This window comes from Colius striatus, chromosome 3 (assembly GCF_028858725.1).
Source record: "Colius striatus isolate bColStr4 chromosome 3, bColStr4.1.hap1, whole genome shotgun sequence".
Taxonomy (NCBI): Eukaryota; Metazoa; Chordata; class Aves; order Coliiformes; family Coliidae; genus Colius; species Colius striatus.
Window position 1 is genome coordinate 38419758 of NC_084761.1, and position 19987 is coordinate 38439744.

Consider the following 19987-nt stretch of genomic DNA (forward strand, 5'->3'; position numbering starts at 1 on the left):
ACTTACCAAGACAATAGGAATTAACAAGACATGATCCAGTACCACGTCCAAAAAATAAAAATTACACAGAGTTATTAGAAATCAGATTTTATTTCTTCACGGATTGCTTACTTATCTGTTAGTGGGTTTGTCTTCTGGAATTAACTACATTAGTGCTATCCATAACCAGTAAACAAAAGTGCCATCTTCAGCAGATCCCCAGAGGTATTTCAAGGATATCAGAACAAAAGACAGCTGCTATTCTTACTATCAAAACCTTACAAGGGAAAGATTCTTATGTTTGATGATGGTGAAAAATCAATGACACATCACTGACCTTGATTATAAGAAATACGGCTGTGTACTGCTACTTGCTTTTGTTGTTGTTTTTCACTAGCTCATTGTGCTTGGAGGCATCTAACAAAGGTTGGCAGAGACATTTCCCCACACTCACACTAAATTTAATAATCTGACACCAAGTAGATGTACATGTATTGACAAAAGTGTATGTGGTAGCTATGTATATTACTAGCAGGAAATAAGCATACTTCAGGAATTCCAAAGCATTTACCGATGGTTTAGACACAAGATGTTGTTTCTTCTCTTTACTGCCGTCTTACACAGTCATTTGTAGAATAAAATCTGACAGATTATAATTTTTTTCTGAAATTCAGTTCCATTCACATCCCCATCGCTTCCAAAAACGCAAATATCATGGTGAAATTTCCGGTACAGATTGGACAGAACTCAAGTCCAAACACTAAGCACTAATTGGTGCTAAGGACACCTGCTGAATTCACAACACAAACCTGACACTGATTTCCTCTCATTTGCATTAAAGGCTATGAATATAAACTCACTACTTTGTCCTCTTCTGCTATAGTTCATCCACTCTCTAAAAATACAAAGTGTGCAATTAGAGCATTCCTTAGAATGGGTAATCACTTCTTTCTACCTCCTTCCAAACACAACCAACGAGTAAGCAAAATAAAATCTACAATGCAATTTGGGAAAAAAAAAACCCTCATTAACTTTCTTCCATTATATTACTGTTTAAAAGAATTATTGTACAGACTGTACAATCCAGTAGCAAATTAATAGGTATTTATCCTAAATACAGATCCAAAGCTATGCAGCAAAATACCAATATAACAAAATAGTGCTCATCCTTTCTTAATGATATCCTTGTTCACTGAAAATTCATAGTATCAGTGCAGTTCTTTGCTTCAGCTCGCCACAGTAAGAACAGGGTTCCCAGAAGGTCATAGTAATTTTCTTGTGAAAGTTAATGCAGCAAACTCTTCAACGTAGTTAAATAGGAAAAAAAAAAAAAACATTTCTGTGCATGGTATTGAACCTGTGATATATATCAAGAACTGACATCTGTGCAGCTTGCTTCTAAAGCTACCCCAAGGTGAAATACTGACTGATCCTAATTCAGAAAAATCAATTCATTTTCCAAACTTACTGGCAGATTTTAAGTCACACTTCTGTTGGCACTTCTTCCCTCTCACTTGGTACCTCTACGTGTCTGTATGAACTAACTTGAGGCTTAAGTGGAAAACAGAAATAAACTTTTAGTTACTTAATCAACTACTACCTAACCTACCAAAGGGATCAGAAGACCAGAATCAACACTTCCATTTCACAAAAGGGAAGTAGCAAAGTCAATAAGATCTTCTGAAGTCATCCCACAGGTCAGTGGCAAACAGACAAGACCCATAGTGCTATACAAACACCCATGCAATACAGCATTGTGTCACCTCTCAAAAAGCAATGAAGTCCTTGAATGAAAACATACCAGCAGATGTGAAATTCTAGGAAGCAAAGCTGTATTCTAGAAACCCAGCCTTTGGTCCATAAACATTTTTATTTTGATGGATGCTTTTCGCACTCTTGATTAACAAAATACATGCTGGGAAGGATACATCTGATTTTCCAGAAATTGTTAGCTATTTCATATTCGAAGTAGTAATACTAACATATAATTTGTAAATATGAAGTATGCTATTTAATTAACCTATATTACCTGGGATGGTTTTAAGGGCAAACAGCTACCAGTACTGTGGAATTGATATTTAGAAATTAACTCATATAAGAACCTTCTTTGGGAACTCTTACCTCAGGATTGAACAGTTTTCTTAACATAAGCACCATAAAGCAAGCTGTAAAGCCTGACAAAGTGTCGTCACCTGTTCCATACAGGAAGCTAGATTAGATGGGCTTTACATCTCTGAGAACTCCTTGTGAAATTCCACATAAAGGTACACCATAAAATATTTAGTAGGCGTAAGAAATATGATTGTGGTTATATTTTAATAGCTATACAGAGGTAACTCACAGATATCAGACATTTTTCTGAAGTCACAAGCATCTAGGAAAAAATTAATACTTAGTATTATTCTGCTTCTGTAGGTGCTAACACAAGATCTCTCTTAACCTCTTATTACAGAGGCTTAGTCCTGCCCTGATGTGAGAGGTAGCCTTATTTACTCTTATGGCACTCTAGAGAGGTGGTTTTAAAACGTGCTGGTGAAAAAGCTAAATAAACAGGAAAATAGATAAGCAATAAAGAGAACTAAATCACCACAAGAGAATCAGGCAGCAGACAGCAGCCTGTTCCACATACAGAATCAGAGAACAGTAGGGGACGGAGGGAACCTTTAAAGATCATCTAGTCCAACACCCTTGAAAAAGCAGGTCCACCTAGATCAGGTCACACAGGAATGTGTCCAGGCAGGTTTTGAAGATCTCCAGAGAAAGAGACTACGCATCCTCCCTGGGCAGCCTGTGCCAGGGCTCCCTCATCCTCACAGTGAAATAGTTTTCCCTTATTTTTAAATGGAACTTTTTGTGTTCCAGCTTCTTTCCATTACCCCTTGTCCTGTCACTGGAAACAACAGACATGATACCTCAACCTCCTGATATCCACTATTTAGATATCTGTAAATATTATAATACACATTACAGATGGCAATGTATTCAGGCTACAGTCTTACCAGATTCCTTATTTGGGAAGACACAAAGTAGGGATACTCAACATTTCAAACAACAGCAAAATAAGCAGCATCTTTTTAAATACAGCCTCAATCAAGTCCTTCTGACTGACTTTTGCTACTTGAACTTTGTGTACACTTAATTTCCTTTAAAATGCTGCAACAAAAAACCTGACCTGGAAAAGGAAGTCTTAGAAACAAGCCTGATGGGGAAAACATGCTAACTGCCAAGGCCTGATTTGGTTTTGTGTTCACTGTAATAAAAATTCCAAGTTGTACTGAGTCAGTGACAGAGATGGTTCTTTAAATACCAGACAATCCTGCTTGCAGTAACTTATTTTTCTCCCACATCTCCTCTGCTGTCTCCTCATTTCACTTACCAAGGGCTTGGTTTCATCCTCATCTTTGAAATAGAAAAGCTGGTCACCCTTGAGAACAAACCAGCGTGTGTGCCAAGTCTTGACAAAACCTCCTTGCTTCCGCAGCCACCCACACTTAATGGTACCGTGCCGCCCTTGACTCAGCAGGGGAGTCTCTGCAGAGCCATTGTGTTCCTCCATACCAGGACTGAGCAACTCTCCTGTTGAAAAAATGAGAGGAAAAAGTAAAATAATCAGACTATTACTCAGCCAGTAACCTGGTTTTTTTCAACATAGCTGGAAAAGAAACATCCCAATTAAAAAAGTGTGCTAGAAAAGTGTTTACTATCTGTCTGCCTATTCCCATACAAGCACCCTCGCAGCTGAGAGACTACTACTTGCCTATAAAAGACAATAACAATAATAACGAATCAAGTTGTTAAAAAGCAGACAAGAGGCAAAAGGTTTGTTTAAGATATTTTAAGCATCACTGAGGAAGACATCGAGTTCATCACTTGAGGTGAGTTCTGCTAGGAATGAATTTACAGTAAATTGCCAGACTAAGGAAAGCAGTATGCTTCTCACTACTGGAACTCCTTGTTTAATATTTCCTAACAGGCTTGAGGCTTTTAGGGAATATTTAAAAATCCTCTGCTTCTCCAGGGCAAACAGTTGCATTTTGGTTTACTAAGGTCCATTTAACAGAATTGTGACAGTAAATACATGAATGGCTGCATATCCCATCATAGAAGCAATCCCCTGACTGAAGTGGATGCATGTCCAGCTATGCTTGTTACAGACACTTTGTACATCATGTGGAGTTTTGACACAGCAACTCAAGTCAAAGGTGTGTCAAATCCAGAGATTAAGTGTGGGATTAAACTTGACAGTTTCATGTGGTTTTCAGCCTTGTCAAAACTATACTTTTTAACCATGAATCTTTCTGATAGATTTTGTACATACAGTCATGTGGTCATGTACTTATCCTTCATGGTCAAAAGGTTCATGCTATTAAGTCTAGATCTCAACAAGTTCATAAGTATGAATGCAACAAAGTAGCAGTCAAGCAGCTTCTGAAATACCTGCAGCTTTATCCCTGAATATCCAATCTCTTTCACTTGTTACTTTAGCTCTTTAGAAGGAGGAAGACAGGATAAGTGAAATTATTTGCAATTAATAATTGTTGGATAAAGTCCAAGAACTGACTTCATCCATACACAGCAGGCTTTATTAAACTGACTTATACCCTACCTTATCACCATGTGTGATGAAAATGTGTCAGGAATGAGGACAGACTTACATGTGCTGTATGAAATGATTTTCACCAAAAGGAAATGATTTGCACCAAAACTCTGAATTAAACCTTGCTTCCTTTCAATCTGGAGCTGCAAATGGACGTTCAGCTATCATTAGAAAAATTACATTAGCATCTTTTGCATAGGAGCAGGAATATATTCATTAATGATCTTGATGAGAGAACAGAGGGCACTGTCAGCAAGTTTGCTGATGATACTAAAGTGGGGGAGTGGCTGACACACCAGACGGCTGTGCTGCCATTCAATGAGAACTGGTTGGGCAGTGTCATGGTTTGACATGACAGCCTTTTCTGGTAAGGAGGAAGGGACTGTAAAGATGGCTCCTGGAAGAAGTTTCTCACAACTATCCCCAGCTTCAAGCCAGACCCAGTTCTGGGGCTGAGCCAATTAAACATGATCACTTTTTAAGAAGAAGCCAGAAGAGGAGGCTTCTTCCTCCATCTTCCTCCATCTTCTTCCATCTTCTTCCTTCTTCTGCCCCTTCTTCTTCTTCTGGCTGGTGGTGGTGCAAGGAGTAGGAACAGTGAGAGAAACAACCATGCGGACTCCAAGGTTAGCGAGGAAAGAGAGGAGGAGGTGTGCTGTAGCAGAGACTCCCCTGCATTCTACGGAGAGAACTAGTGAAGCTGAGATTTATTTTCATTTCTTTAAAGACCCCACATCAGTGGTAGAGACTCATTTTGCTAATGACCCCATATCAGGGGCAGAGACTCATTTTGCTAAAGCTGACCCCAGACCAGGGACAGCAATTCACTTCTTTAAAGGCCCTGAGCCAGGGACAATGACTATGGCCAGAAGAGGCCGTGTCCCGTGGCGGGGACCCTTTATCACTATGGCCAGAGCAGGCCGTGTCCCAAGGAAGGGACCCAATATCCACAGCTGTAACTGTGGGGAGGAATCCACAACAAAGCAGCTCATTAAACTTATGCCCAGAAGAGGCTGTGTCCTGAAGGAGGGACCCTGTAACTGCAGAAACTGCAACCGTGGCAAAGAATCCACACCAGAGATATTCACCAAGAACTGTGTCCCGTGTGAGGGACCTCGTATCGGCAGAAGCCACAGTTGTTGGGAACAACCCACACCAGAGAAGTTTCTTAAGGACTGTGTCCCGAGGGAGGAACCCCATGTTGGAGAAGGGGAAGAATGCCAGGAGTTGTCCTCATCTGAGAAGACAGAAGCAGTAGAGCCCATCTGTGAGAGACTGACCACATCCCCCACTCCCTGCCCCCCTGAGACGTTGAGGGGGCAGGAGGTAGAGATATTGGGAGCAGTGAGCTGGGCCTGGGAAGAAAGGAGGGATGGGGGAAGGAGATCTTAAAATCCTGGTTGTAATTTTCTCATCATCCTAATCCCTTTTTGCTTTTATTCCATCCTGTTTCTTGTAGAATAAACTTTCCTACTTTCCTCTCTAAGTCGAGTACTGGAGTCTGTTTTGCCCGGAGCTGTAATTAGCAGTGAGCCCTCCTTGCCCTTGTCTTAATCCACAACAATCTTGCTTATCTTTTTACTCCCATTTCCTTGGGGCCTCCTCCATCCTAACAAGGGTGGGGTGAATGGGCCAAACCACAACAAGCGGGATCAATTTAATGAAATTCAACAAGGGTAAGCATCTGGGAAAGAATAAGTCCAGAGAAGAGGAGATTGAAGGAGGATCTTATTAATATTTACAAATATCTAAATGGTAGGTGTCAGGAGGTTGGGGCATCCCTTTTTTTCTATTATATCTAGGAACAGATCTAGTAATGGGATGAAGCTGGAACACAAAAAGTTCCATTTAAACATAAGAAAAAGCTATTTTACTGTGAGGGTGATGGAGCACTGGAACAGGCTGCCCAGGGAGGTTGTAGAATCTCCTTCTCTGCAGATGCCTCACTTTCACTAGTTGTTTTTACACCATGATCAGAAAAATAAATTGCAGAAATATCACGGTGCTGGCACTTATGCAGAGAACAGTAAGGTGTAAACTATGCAAACAACACATGACAAAGAGTGAAATTACATCAACATACTCCTAGCCCTCTCATTCTCATAACATAAGGCAGAAAGTCATGCATTTTCAAGCAGTAAATGAGCATATTCCTGAAACTTATCTTCTGAACAGGAAATGCAACTTGTATTTGCTGCCAGAGTTAACTCTATTGATTTGGCTAGCCTCCAGTTTAGGTAACAACCAGAAATGAACAAGTGTTACGTGGTCTATTTGTCTAGAGTTGGCTGTAGGCTAATTCTCCTGGGCTTGTCTGGACATTGGGAGTACAAAGTAAACAAAACAAGAAATGTTCCCTAACTTACTGGCTCTGCAACATCTCCTGGTCCACAGAGCTCATCATCATCTACCACTGTTGGCCCTAGCCCAGTGTTTTTTACTGGCATAAATACATCTGCCTATCACACTAGTCTGTCTAGAAAGCAAATAACAGCATTTAACATTCTCCTCACCAACGCGGAAGGGCTGTCCCAGTTCCTTGCACAGAAAGTGATGCAGTGTTTCTCCTCAGATACCACTCATTCACTTGAAATACAGAATTGGGCAGCATCTCCACTACTCTTAGTTCTCAAAGACTGATGACAAAAGGCATCGGAGTATGGATGTCAGCAGCTCTCTGACACTGAATCCCTAACAATGGAAGAAGATCGCATGCTCTTTTAAGAACCAAAATACAACAGGATTTTCCACATTGACCTATTTATAGCAGTTCAGGTCTTCCACATTCCTTGTAAAATTGACCAAAAGAATTAAGATATTACAAGTTACATTCACTAAATATGTTAACAGTTTCTAGTTTGTCAAATTCTAGTTTGTCTATGGCAGCAAAAGCTTCCTGCCAAGTTTGATGCAATTCTTCCAAATCAGAGGAGCACGTGGGTTCTGCTAAAAAAGGTTTGTGGTTGCTGGAGAGTGGCAGGGAGGAAGAGGAGTATTTGCTGCTTGCACTGGACTACAAAGTTGTCTCTTACTCAGAGCAAACACAGCCCCAGCAAAGTCCCAATTCTGGCAACAAGAGGCTAGTACAGAAAGTACTAGTTGGCAACATTTCTCCTGATAAACAGATGTTCAGAGCAGAGGGAACTTTATTTCTGCGTGCCTCCATAGACGGCACAGTGGAAGAAAAGGAAGATCCAACCCATCTCAATCCATACCATAATTCTATTTTAAGTCTTACATTAGTTCATCTTTGATAAACAGAAGTCTTATTTTTTTACATATTTACTAGTAACATTTCATGTGAAATTACTATCTTCTACTTTGTTAAGTACAATGTAATGTATTACCTTTTCAGCTCAAAGAAGTTCACGTAACAGCAGCATTTCGCATTCTGCTGAAATACCTTCTGAATTAGACATCCCACCCTGGAAATATGTTCCCCAGAAGGACCATCACTGAAATATGCACTTGGGAGCATCCTGCCTCAGTGTCTCAGAGGAACTGACAGAATTACAGCACATGTCTGTACTGAAATTCAGAATTACTACTCCATTTCTCACCCCCTCCAGAGGCTCATGGACAGTGCAACATCTGGGAGCAACTGTAACAGCATACGTGTTCACATTATACATGCATCCAAAAGAGCACATAGATATCAAAAAGGTAGGCATGTACTGTCCACCAGCAGTGAGTACTCACCAGCTTCAGCGAGTCTCTTGGCAATGTCCCAACTGAAATAAACACAAGTCAAAGTCAAAAGCTCAAAAAGGCTCAAACTTGGCACACTCAAGGGTGCATCCACCTCCATTCCTATTAAACTCAGCACCAGAGCCAAGATTTGTGTCCTCTCTGTATGCCAACCACAGCAAGACCTAAACATAAAATAGATCTACTTTTAAACATAAATCAATACAGTCTTAATGCTATTGAGAAATGTTTTATATAAAGAGCAATTGCCGCTGACACTTAAAAATATTAACCATGCTGGCAATTTTCCATGTTAAAATATTGAAGACAATACAGTAAAAATTTTTTAAAGCAGATGTGTGTACTTCCACAGCAAAAAGCAGCGCAAAATAAGCACCATTGCTTTGTAGCTGACATTTACATCTTCTGCCCATGAAAAGCACTAATTTGTACCTATGGAACCAATATCTTACTTTTTAAAAATCAAGTTTGCATAAAAAAAAAAAAAATAGAGTTCACAATCCTTCCTATATCCTTCCAGGCACTCACAGTAAGTTTGCTTACGACATGAAGCCAAGCAGGTGTGTAGATCTGCTTGGGGGCAGGAAAGCTCTTCAGAGGGACCTGGGGGTGTTAACTAACAACCAGCTGAGCAAGAGCCAATAGTGTGCCCAGGTGGCCAAGAAGACCAAGGGTATCCTGACTTGTATCAGAAATAGTATGGCCAGTAGGACCAAGGAGCTCATTGTCCCCTTGCGCTTGGTACTTCGAGGCTGCACCTCGAATACTGTGTCCAGTTCTAGGCCCTTCACTACAAGAAGGACATTAAGGTGCTGGAGCATGTCCAGAGACAGGCAATGAAGCTGGTGAAGGGTCAGGAGAACAAGTCTGATGAGGAGCAGCTGAGGGAACTTGGGTTATTTAGCCTGGAGAAGAGACTGAGAGGAAACATGATCACTCTTACACAGCTATCAGAAAGAAGGCTGTAGTGAGCTGGGTGTTGGTCTCTTCTCTCTAGTAATGAATGATAGGACACAAAGAAAAGGGTTCAGGTTGCAGCAGGGGAGTTTTAGTTTGGACATTAGGAAGAAATTTTTCACAGAGTTGTTAAACACTGGAACAGGCTTCCCAGGGAGGTTGTAGAATCAATATCCCTGGAGATATTGAAAAGCCAGGTAGCTGAGGTGCTGAAGCACATGGTTTAGTGGTGGGCTTCACAATGTTAGGTTAGTGGCTGGACTCAATGATTATAAAGGTCTTTTCCAACCATAATGATTCTGCACATTTCAGAATGCAGTAGTATGTTATGCCTCTGAAATTGATATACTACCTACACCAATAAAGCCGTTGTGCCAGTGCCCTTTTCAGTAAAGCATTCAGCAGACTCCTGTCCCCAAATTTCTAAGCCAGCACCAAGACATTACCCCTTAACTCTGAAATTAATTCATATGGAGGAATGGTATAAATTCATGTGGTACTTATCCTTTAAAAGGTTAATCTGTGCATGGTTGCTAATGCCTACTTTTCCAGCTTGTACTAAAGGAAACATTAAAGGCAAAAATGCAACTCTCTGCTATATTGTACCCACAGTCTTGAAATCTGCACAACAGAGTAACTACATGCTGCCACAGCAGGTAGCCTTCCTCTTCAAGCTTGTCTGCTATATTGTGTTGGTTTTGGCTGGGATAGAGCTAATTTTCTTCATAATAACTAGTATGGGATTATGTTCTGAATTTGTGCTGTAAAACAGTGTAGATAATAGAGTAGCACTTACACAATCAAGGCCTTTTCTGCTTCTCACACCAACCTACCAGCAAATGGGCTGGTGGGTGGCACAAGAAGCTGGGAGGGGACACAGCCAGGACAGCTGACCCAAAGGATATCCCATACCACAACGCTTGGCATATAAAGCTGGTGAAAGAGGAAGGAAGGGTAAGACATTTGTGATGTCATTTGTCTTCCCAAGTAACCATTACACATCCTAGAGATGGCTGAACACCTGCCTGCCCATGGGAAGCGGTGAATGAATTCCTGGTTTTGCATTGCTTGTGTGCATGGTTTTTGCTTTACCTATTGAACTGTCTTTAACTCAACCCATGAGTTTTCTCACTTTTCCAGTTCTCTTCCACATTCCACTGGGGTTCAGAGTGAGCAGGCAGCTGTGTGGTGCTTAGTTGCCAAGGAGGGTTAAATCACAACACATATGAATTAAGTAGGAAGCAGAACTAAACTGCAGAGTACTTAACTGGTTATCTTCATTGACCTTAAAGCTAGCTAAAACCACATAAACATCTTTTTCTGACATTGCTCCAAAAAAAAAAAAACCCAAAAAAAAAAACCCCCAAAAAATACTTAAAAGTAAGTTCTATTATTAATGACAGTAAATGATTCAGAAACGAGACATGCACATGTTATTTATCTACACCAAACTTAAAGTAAACGCTTCTCTTTGTTTACTTAAAAAAAAAAAAAAGCACCAGCTAGTAACAAAGCAATACCAGGCACTCTCCAGGTTTTAAATATCAAAAAAAGACAGAGTTGCACTAACTAGGACTAAGAGCTGCAAAAGCAGAAGAGAAACAATCCAAAGATGGCAAGTCTTGAATCTGCAGCCATTTTGAATCTGTGCCAACTAAGCATATTCATGTTTCCATAGTTTAATTTATTCAGCATCTACTTTAAGAGAGGCAAGTTATCCTTAGAATATAAATTCCTCCTGTTGTGAACATCAGAGCTCATTATCAGCATAACAATGTTAAGAACAAAACAGAAAGTTCTACCTTCTCTTATTAACTCCCTTTGCAGTAGGGCCAGTCTGTGTTTTATGTAAGTCACTTTCTGCAGAGCAGAATATTAGCATGCCCAAGGAAAAGGAGATTATCACTTACAGTTACAGGGCCTCAGTATTTCAAAGTACTGTAGTTAAAGCAACAGAGAAGCCTTGCCCCCCAAAATAGCCCATCCTTTCTATATGGACATCATTGCTCTCTACTGTCGTTTTCTTGATTTTTTTTCTCTTCCCATTTAAATGGCTGTGATTTTACAAGCCCACAACTACTGTATATCTTGAAATATGAAACCATTAACAGATTTCTCTAGGTTTTGTGTCAAAGGGGAAAGAAACCCTCATTGTTGGGGCATCTCTATTTACAAACCTGAATGTGTAGAATTTACTTCAGGGTTACCACTCATTTAAACTGAGCTCATGCACTACAGCATAAGTCACAAATATTTACGGACCTGGATATGGGTCATCTCCATAGCACTACCAGAAAAATACAGCACTACATTGTGGTGGTTTAGGCCCATCAGGGAACAAAAGACCACGATTAGCCTCAAGTACCAAAGACCTGAGAATGGCCAAAGGGCACGGAGAGCTTAATTGCCACTTAAGGTCCAGGACAAAACAGACCAGGCTACTCCGCTTGGGGAAGAAAACAGAAAATAGTTTAACCCAACACCAACTAAAACATAACCATAAATCCCCAAAACATAACCAAAATAAAACAACACAGAGTGGTACAACAATGAAGAGTCTGACCAGCCCTTTAAGATCACCACCTCCCCACTCCTCCGCTCTTCCCAGGCTCAGGGCCCTGATCCCTGAGGTGTTTTTACCTCCTCCAACCCCCCCCCCCCCCCCCCCCCCCCCCCCCCCCCGTGAAGGCCCAGGGGGGCAGGGAGTGGGGGTTTCAATCAGTGTATTCCTTCTTAGCTTCTTTGTCTCTCCTCAGGGCAGGTGGGCTCCGCACCAGTCCTCCCTGCAAGTCCATGGGGTAACTCTCACACATGGCAGCCCTGCACAGGCTGCTCTGACACGCATTTATCCCAAAGGCTGCAGCTCCTCTCTGCCTTTTGTATGGGTCTGCTCTGAGGCGCGCAGGCTCTCCAGCACGGCCTGCGCCATGGCAGTCTCCCCACACAGTCCGTCGCCTGTCCAGGCTCACTCATACGGAGCTGGTGGTGGCTCTCAGTCCTGCCATGGGTGCAGGGGTACAGCCTGCATTCTTACCACAGCTTGCAGTAGGGTCTCTGGCCTGGTGCTCATCCTTTCTTCCTCCTCCTCTGACTGTGGGGTCAGCGTGGTCGCCTCCATCTTGTATCACTCTTACACCTCCTGCCAGCACTTCAAATTCCTGTCCCTAAATACTGATGGCAGAGGCACCAGATTGGCCCAGCCAGGCCAGAGGTGGGTGTGAACCCAGGAGCTGGGGGAGAGTCCAAAAACTCTTTACCAGGTCTTCACTGCAACCCCCTCCCCCTGTTACTGAGCAAAAGCGGCTCCTTGCTAAACCATGACATACATTAAATAAAATATGTTTCTTACTCACTAACACAGGCCTCCTGTTCTTCATACCTATGCTTACAACACATAGTGCTTAATTCTGAAATGTTTTCAGCACTAGCTCTGAAAAAAATGCCAACTTATGTCCAAAACATACACCTGCTTTCTGTGGTGACAGAAGTTACTTATTACATTTCAATTTCTTTTTTCATATTTCAAAAATTTTCTGACAGTATTAAACAAACAAGGAAAAGAATAGATTAGGATAACTCTTGAATGAAATTAGTTTCTTGGGCAGTTGCCAAAAACCATCAATCATGCAAACACATCAAGAAGTTTGAAGACCAAGTTATATAGTATTACACTCCTAATGTCAAGACAGACTCTATAAATTACCTACTGGTTTGCTCAGCTAGCTAACACCACTATGCTAGCCCCAACCCCACCTGCTGCCTCCCTCCAAATTACATCTTCAATCATTACAGAATAAAACTTATTTCCATTTGCAGCATGTCATCTGAAGGAATAAATCACAGGACAAGAGAAAGTAATCACTTTCACACAGATATTACAGATACAAGCTAAAAGAAGACAGCAATCATCAACTTGCCAAGCAGACGTGGTTTGAGGACTAGGATCACGGGGCTGATCTGCTCATTTTGTTGAGCTAATGGCTCTATTGTCATCATGGCATGAGAGGCCAAAACAGATCTGTGATATGTACAATCAGCCAGCTGATATTAGTCAATAAACAACACAGAATAATCAAGCAAAGCAGGAAAAACAACAGAAAGGCCTTCCAACATGTGGAATAACAGTTCTACGTCAGAATGAACAGGGCTTTCCTAGCCTAATAAACTCACCATAGAGCTGGGAGGGATGTACTTATTATGCAATGCCTATAACAATAAAAATCAAGGAAGCTTGATCACAAATCAAATGGTATGAAGAAGGATCCACATTTTAAAAAGACAGAAATAGAATTGCACTGATGTATTTCACACACTAATCCAGGACTGAAATAGACAAAAAGATAGGGAACGGTAACAGAAATATAATGAAATGTAGCTCTTCACAGGTATCAACTGTACCTTCTATACACTATTGTCCTCATAAAGAGAGATGTTAGGATTTCTAAGTGCTATTTTGCAAGAATTTCTACTCATATTATTAATCTCTTTCTTTCTTGCATTTCATGCATTATCTAGATGATAGTTACCATATTCAGTTTAAAGCTTTACCTAAAAATCAATTCATCTTCATGTTCCTGTAGTTTTGCTGCTCATAGAATCATAGAATGGTAGGGGTTGGAAAGGACCTTTAGAGATCATCTAGTCCAACCCCCCTGCAGAAGCAGGGTCACCTAGATAAGGTCACATAGGAACATTTCCAGGTGGGTCTTGAAGACCTCCAAGGAAGGAGACTCCACAACCCCTCTGGGCAGTCTGTTCCACTGCTCTGTCACCCTCACAGTAAAATAGTATTTTCTTATGTTTAAGTGGAACTTTTTGTGTTCCAGCTTCATCCCATTACCCCTTGTTGTCTTACTATCTACTATAGAAAAAAGGAATGTCCCAACCTCCTGACATCCACCCTTTAGATATTTATAAATGTTAATAAGATCTCCCCTCAATTTCCTCTTCTCCAGACTAAACAGCCCCAGTTCCTGCAGCCTTTCCTCATATGAAAGATGTTCCATTCCCCTGATCATCTTGGTAGCCCTGCGCTGGACTCTCTCCAGCACTTCCCTCTTGAGCTGAGGAGCCCAGAACTGGACACAGTACTCCAGAGTACTCCACAGTACTTACCAGGGCAGAGTAGAGAGGGAGAAGAACCTCCCTTGACCTGCTGGCCACACTCTTCTTGATGCGTCCCAGGATGCCATTGGCCTTCTTGGCCATGAGGGCACATTACTGGCTCATATTTAGCTTATTATCAATCAGGACTCCCAGGTCTCTCTCTGCAGAGCTGCTCTTCAGCAGTTCAACTCCTAGCCTGTACTGGTGCAGGGGGTTGTTCCTTCCCAGATGCAGGACTCTGCACTTGTCCTTGTTGAACCTCATGAGGTTCCTCTCTGCCCAACTCTCAAGCTGGTCGAGATCCCTCTGAATGGCAGCACAGCCTTCTGGGGAATCAGCCAGTCCTCCCAGTTTGGTGTCATCAGCCAACTTGCTGAGGGTACACTCTGTCACCTCATCCAGATCTTTGATGAAGATATTGTTCCAGGAGTTTCAGGAGCCCTGAGTAAGGTGTATGTAAGCTTATCTTTCCTTTCTTTTTTGGTGGCTATAGTTTAAGGAAAAGAGAACAAAATCAAGTTCCTTCATAGAAATTTTTTTAATATAATATATAGTTATATATTAATATATACAGTAGATGTCAAAATAGTAATTTTAAATCTATTTATTATTAGGAAGAAGGAAAGGTTATAATTTTTTTTCTTTACTTGTAACCTTCAGGTTATCTATACCCTGTACCAACAGCATACTGCATTTTAAAAGCAATGTGGTTTATCAATGCAGAAAACCAACAGTTTAAATCAGTGCCTCACAAATTCAAGAAGTTCCTTCCTTAAAATCACAGAATCACAGAATTGTTTCAGTTGGAAGAGACCATTAAGATCATTGAGTTCAAGCCTTTGTCCTAGCCCTATCAGCTACTTGATAATTTACCCAAGTACAATATCCACCTGTCTCAAACACCTCCAAGGATGGTGACTCCATCACCTCCCTGAGTAGGCCATTCCAACACCTGGCAACCTCTTCAGTATAGAAATTCCTCCTCATATCCAGGCTGAACCTCCCCTGGTACAACTTGAGGCCCTTTCCTCTTGTTCTGTCACTTCTTACTAGGGAGAACAGACTGACTCCCACCTCGCTAAGACTTCCTTTCAGGTAGTTGTAGAGAGGAATAAGGTCTCAACTGTCTTTTCTCCAGGTTGAACAGCCCCAGCTTCCTCAGTCATTTCTCATATGAAATGTGCTCCAAATTCTTTACTAGCTTGGTAGCCTGCCTCGGTATCCTTTCCAGCACTTCAATATCCTTCTTGTAGAGGGGCCCAAAACTGGATACAGTATTTGAGGTATGGCCTCACCAAAGCAAAGTACAGTGGAGTGACCACTTCTCCTGCTGAAAACACTCTTCTGATACAGGCCAGGATGCCATTGGTCTGCTTGGCCACCTGTGCACACTGCTGGCTCATGTTCATTTGTCTGTCAACCAATGTCTTTTTCATCTGCTCCTGATAAGATAATAATTTGAAAGCTAAGTCTGTTCTTCCAAGTTGATAGGTGTAATGTCTAGATATCAATCCCATAGGAAGAAAGTTTTGCTCGAAGTTGTCTTGTTTTACATTAGCTTGATTCATCACTCAACTAAATTTAGAAAACAAGTTTAATTATGGCAGATACAGATGGATTAACATTTTTCAACTTATCTTCCAAAAGACACAATAATTCTTAAGACATTTCAACCATTATGAATAGCAAAATATAATTAACCTTTTTTTTTAAAAAAAAAAAAAAAGATTAGCCAATGCAAATAATGAATGACATTGAAAAAACAATTTGTTTTTCTAGAAAACATAAAGAACTTTGGGACTGGGAACTGAGTCCAGTGCAGGGCCACCAAGATGATTAGGGGACTGGAGCACCTTCCTTATGAGGAAAGTGTGCAGGAACTGGGGCTGGAGAAGAGGAGACTGAGGGGGAATCTCGTTAATATTTATAAGTATATAAATGGTGGATGTCATGAGGTTGAAGCATCCCTTTTTTCTCTTGTATCTAGCAACAGGACAAAGGGGTAATGGGTTGAAGCTGGAATACAAAAAGTTCCATTTAAACATAAGAAAAAAATATTTTACTATGAGAGTGACAGAGCACTGGAACAGGCTGCCCAGAGGGGTTGTGGAGTCTCCTTCCTTGGAGGTCTTAAAGACCCACCTATACACGTTCCTGTGTGACATGATCTAGGTGGACCTGCTTCTGCAGGGAGGTTGGACTGAATAATCTCTAAAGGTCCTTTCCAACCCCTGCCATTCTATGACTCTATGAATTTCGTACTTAGGGACGTTGCAGAGCAGGTGCCTTGATCATTACCTTGTGGTCTGGCAAGGATCTGGCTAATCTTTCACCAAAACTGAGCAGATGAGATTCTTTTCAGCATCTTATAATCCAAAATCCTGTACAGCCCTATTTTACAAAGTATTGATTTATGTGACTGGCTGAAGAATACAGTCCGTTTTAAAGCTAAGTGTAAGATATGTAGAGCTAATTCACCAAAGAGAGCTACTTTTATTTCATTTTTACCAGATTAGACTGCACCAAAGTTATACCTAAGGATGACACAAACCAATGTATTCTTTTGGCAGAATGGAACAAGATCCAGTAAGTAGTTTCACTTTTTAAAAAAAAAAATCTGAGATGTCTTTACTGTTACTCAGTAAGCAAATTGAAAAAAAAAAAGTCTTATAATAACATATAGGTTCTTGAAAACTTGTTGAACAATTGAGAATGAATGGGAAGGAGACCCGAGTTCAATTTCTGTATCCAAAAAAGAAAAGAGCGTGTGCACACATGCATGTGTGTGTGCATGTGTTAAAACTGCTGATTTTAAACCATCTCCTTTCCCCCTTCCTCCTCCTTAAACAATACTTTTTTGTAAATTTACCTTAATTTACTTTCTTCTGCTCAAAATTGACAAATGACCGGTCCCTTTTTAAATATTTTGGGACAAACATTTGTGTTCCCAGGAATTTACTAGGTAATGATTTAGTTGCTACTACTCTTCTCCAGCTCAATCACACAGCTTTTCCTGCACAAACACCCATAAAGATGATCCAAGAATAACACTGACACAGCTGGGTTGAACCTTTAACAGCTCTACAGCTGGTATATCTGCTGAGAAATATAAGGGAGGTAGGGAAAGGCAGTCATGAAAAATGCCACCTGCCCCTCTTAAGCGCCAGAGAAGCCAAAACCAATCTACCTACTGTCCCTCCTCTTCCTAAACAGGCCTGTAGATTGTAAAGAACAGTGTAAGAAAATGTTCCTGTCCATACTAAATAGTTAATTTTTCCCAAGAAGGGTAATGAGATAAGATGCAAATTTTTGGAAACAAAAAAAATACCTATCTGGTACCAAGAAGGTGTTTTAATTTGCAGGTCCTGTAACAAGACTGATAGCACCCACTGATAGTCACGGGTACATGAATCTTTGCAGAAAACGATGCAACAGAGGTTCTCTTTGGAGTATTTTGTGAAGGAGTTTTCATGAAAAACTATGCACAGAAAGAGGAAAAGAGATCACACAAAGCAGTACAGTAATAATTTCTCACTTTTACTTGGTTTTGCAACCTGAAGTATTTACCAACTATTTTGTAGGAGTCTGATAAAGGTAGTCAAGAAAAGCATCTAACTCTCAAAGTGATATTTGCTCCAGACCTCTAATACTGCAAGACATAGACAGAGTATGAGGACAGAAAAGGAGCTGGAAACCACAACCTTGGTGGTGACTAAAAGGCATGACTATAATCTTTTCAATTCTAAAGTCATGATGAAGCAATAATGAGACCACCCCTGAAGAAAGCTAATTTTGTCACAGGGATGAATGAACCAATATCATTGACCACTGACACACATCCAGGGCCTACAGCTATTTGTGCCATCACACAAATTACAAGAAACAATTCAAACTCTGAAGAACACATTGCAACTATCTCTTTGCATCTAGAGGATAATGAGATACAGGTGGTAAAACAAATAATTAAATAAATAGAATTGTCAGATGGCAAGCTCTTTCATAGCATTTGAAGTAAGATTAATATAGAGTATTAAATGAACAAAAACATAAAGAAAGAAGTACGCATTTATCCTGATGATCACTTTAAATTGATACCTAGTAATGAAACTTTTTATATGGTTTACTGTCAAATCCATGTACAACCTCAAGTATGCACAACAGCTTCTGAGAAGATGAATAGTATCATTTTAAGATTGTTAAAGTGCAATTATGACCACCTTCCTACCAGACAGTACTGAACCTGAAACTTCACATTCTCCAGAATGTCCTCACCTTTATAAATACTTACTCAATCTTGAATCTGAGTCCTACTTTTAATTGAAACTCTATCATTTCAGAAACATCTTAATATCTTAAAAGTCAACACACAGAGTGTTATATCGGACACCAGGTTACAATATGGTCACAAAATCCAACAATGCAATATTTCAGTTAGAAAAATAAAGTCTTGTAAGTGATAAGCTCCCACTAATACAAATACATCAATAACTGTTTTTTGGTGGGAAAGTGTTTCAGGAGGTTGTTGAGCAGCCCTCTTCAATACAATACCCAATTGGAGTGTTGCACAATTCTTGGACACGCACACACATTTAACAATAGCTCCTCTGTGCAGACAGAACAATTTCAATTCAGAACAGATGCTGAGGGGAACCTGATCACTCCCTGAAACACACTTTACTCAGAGGACTAAAACACTGTCCTTGGAATTACTTGTTTGTGAAGAATACAAAGTGAAAGGAAAAGAGGAAAAATAGGTTGTCACCACAGTTGACAGGCTAAGGAGGTCTAGACATATCTGGATCTAGATGAAAGAAAAATATTTTAAACATCACTTTGAGTTCTTCTCACTGGCAAATATGTGTTAGATGTGCTAAACTCTAATCCCATATTATTTGCATTGCAATTTCGAAAGACAAAAAAACCCACAGAAAGGAAACTTTTCTGCTGTCAAAATCAAAAAGCCCACGATAAGCACAATAGCACATGATGGAATGAAAAAAACAAAACCATTTCTAAGAGAAATAGTTTTCAACAGTCTTCCAGAACAAAGCTACTTTATCATCTTTATTATGGTTCACTGGGGAACATTACTTCATATTTGCTGTAAGGAAGGGACATAAGCCTCTCTTGCAGCACTGTGACATTTCCTGAGAGAATGCTGAGGAATCTGGGTTATTTCAAAGGATGTCTCATGTCTGAGACTTGGGGAGCATCCTATCATTGTTTACCTCATGGTTCAGATTTTCATAATAACCTACCATACAAACAGCCCTCTGACAAACCTTTTCCCAAGGAAGTATTTAAAGTTTAAAACTGCAAAGTAAAACCTTTGCAAACTTTCCTAGCATACCTGACAAAAAAAAAAAAAAAAAAAAAAAGAGTTTTGATAGTGGAGTTGATGGAACAATCTACAAAACTCAAACTTTTTCAAAGCTATTCTGGATTTTATCTTCCTCAGTCAGTGAAATGGTTGCTCTTGGATAGAAATCTGCCTTTAAGATTTATAAGAATATTTGATCCTCATGAGGAATTCTAAGAATTGTATTTGATGAAAAAAGGAATAAAGACAACACTGCAACTCTGGCCTATTTCTTGAAATATTCACATTTGAAAAATATAATTTACTTTCTCTGATAAGAC

At 40.3% G+C, this 19987-nt stretch overlaps 1 protein-coding gene across 1 annotated transcript in view; it reads right to left on the reverse strand.

Annotated features, from left to right (window-relative positions):
• The window catches only part of ARHGAP24 (Rho GTPase activating protein 24), a 211085-nt gene that overhangs the window by 172007 nt on the left and 19091 nt on the right, over nt 1-19987 (reverse strand). Inside the window, exon 2 of the mRNA XM_061992535.1 lies at nt 3356-3555. Coding sequence (XP_061848519.1) covers nt 3356-3535 — 180 coding nt within the window. The 5' untranslated portion in view covers nt 3536-3555. The remainder of the gene's footprint in view (nt 1-3355; nt 3556-19987) is intronic.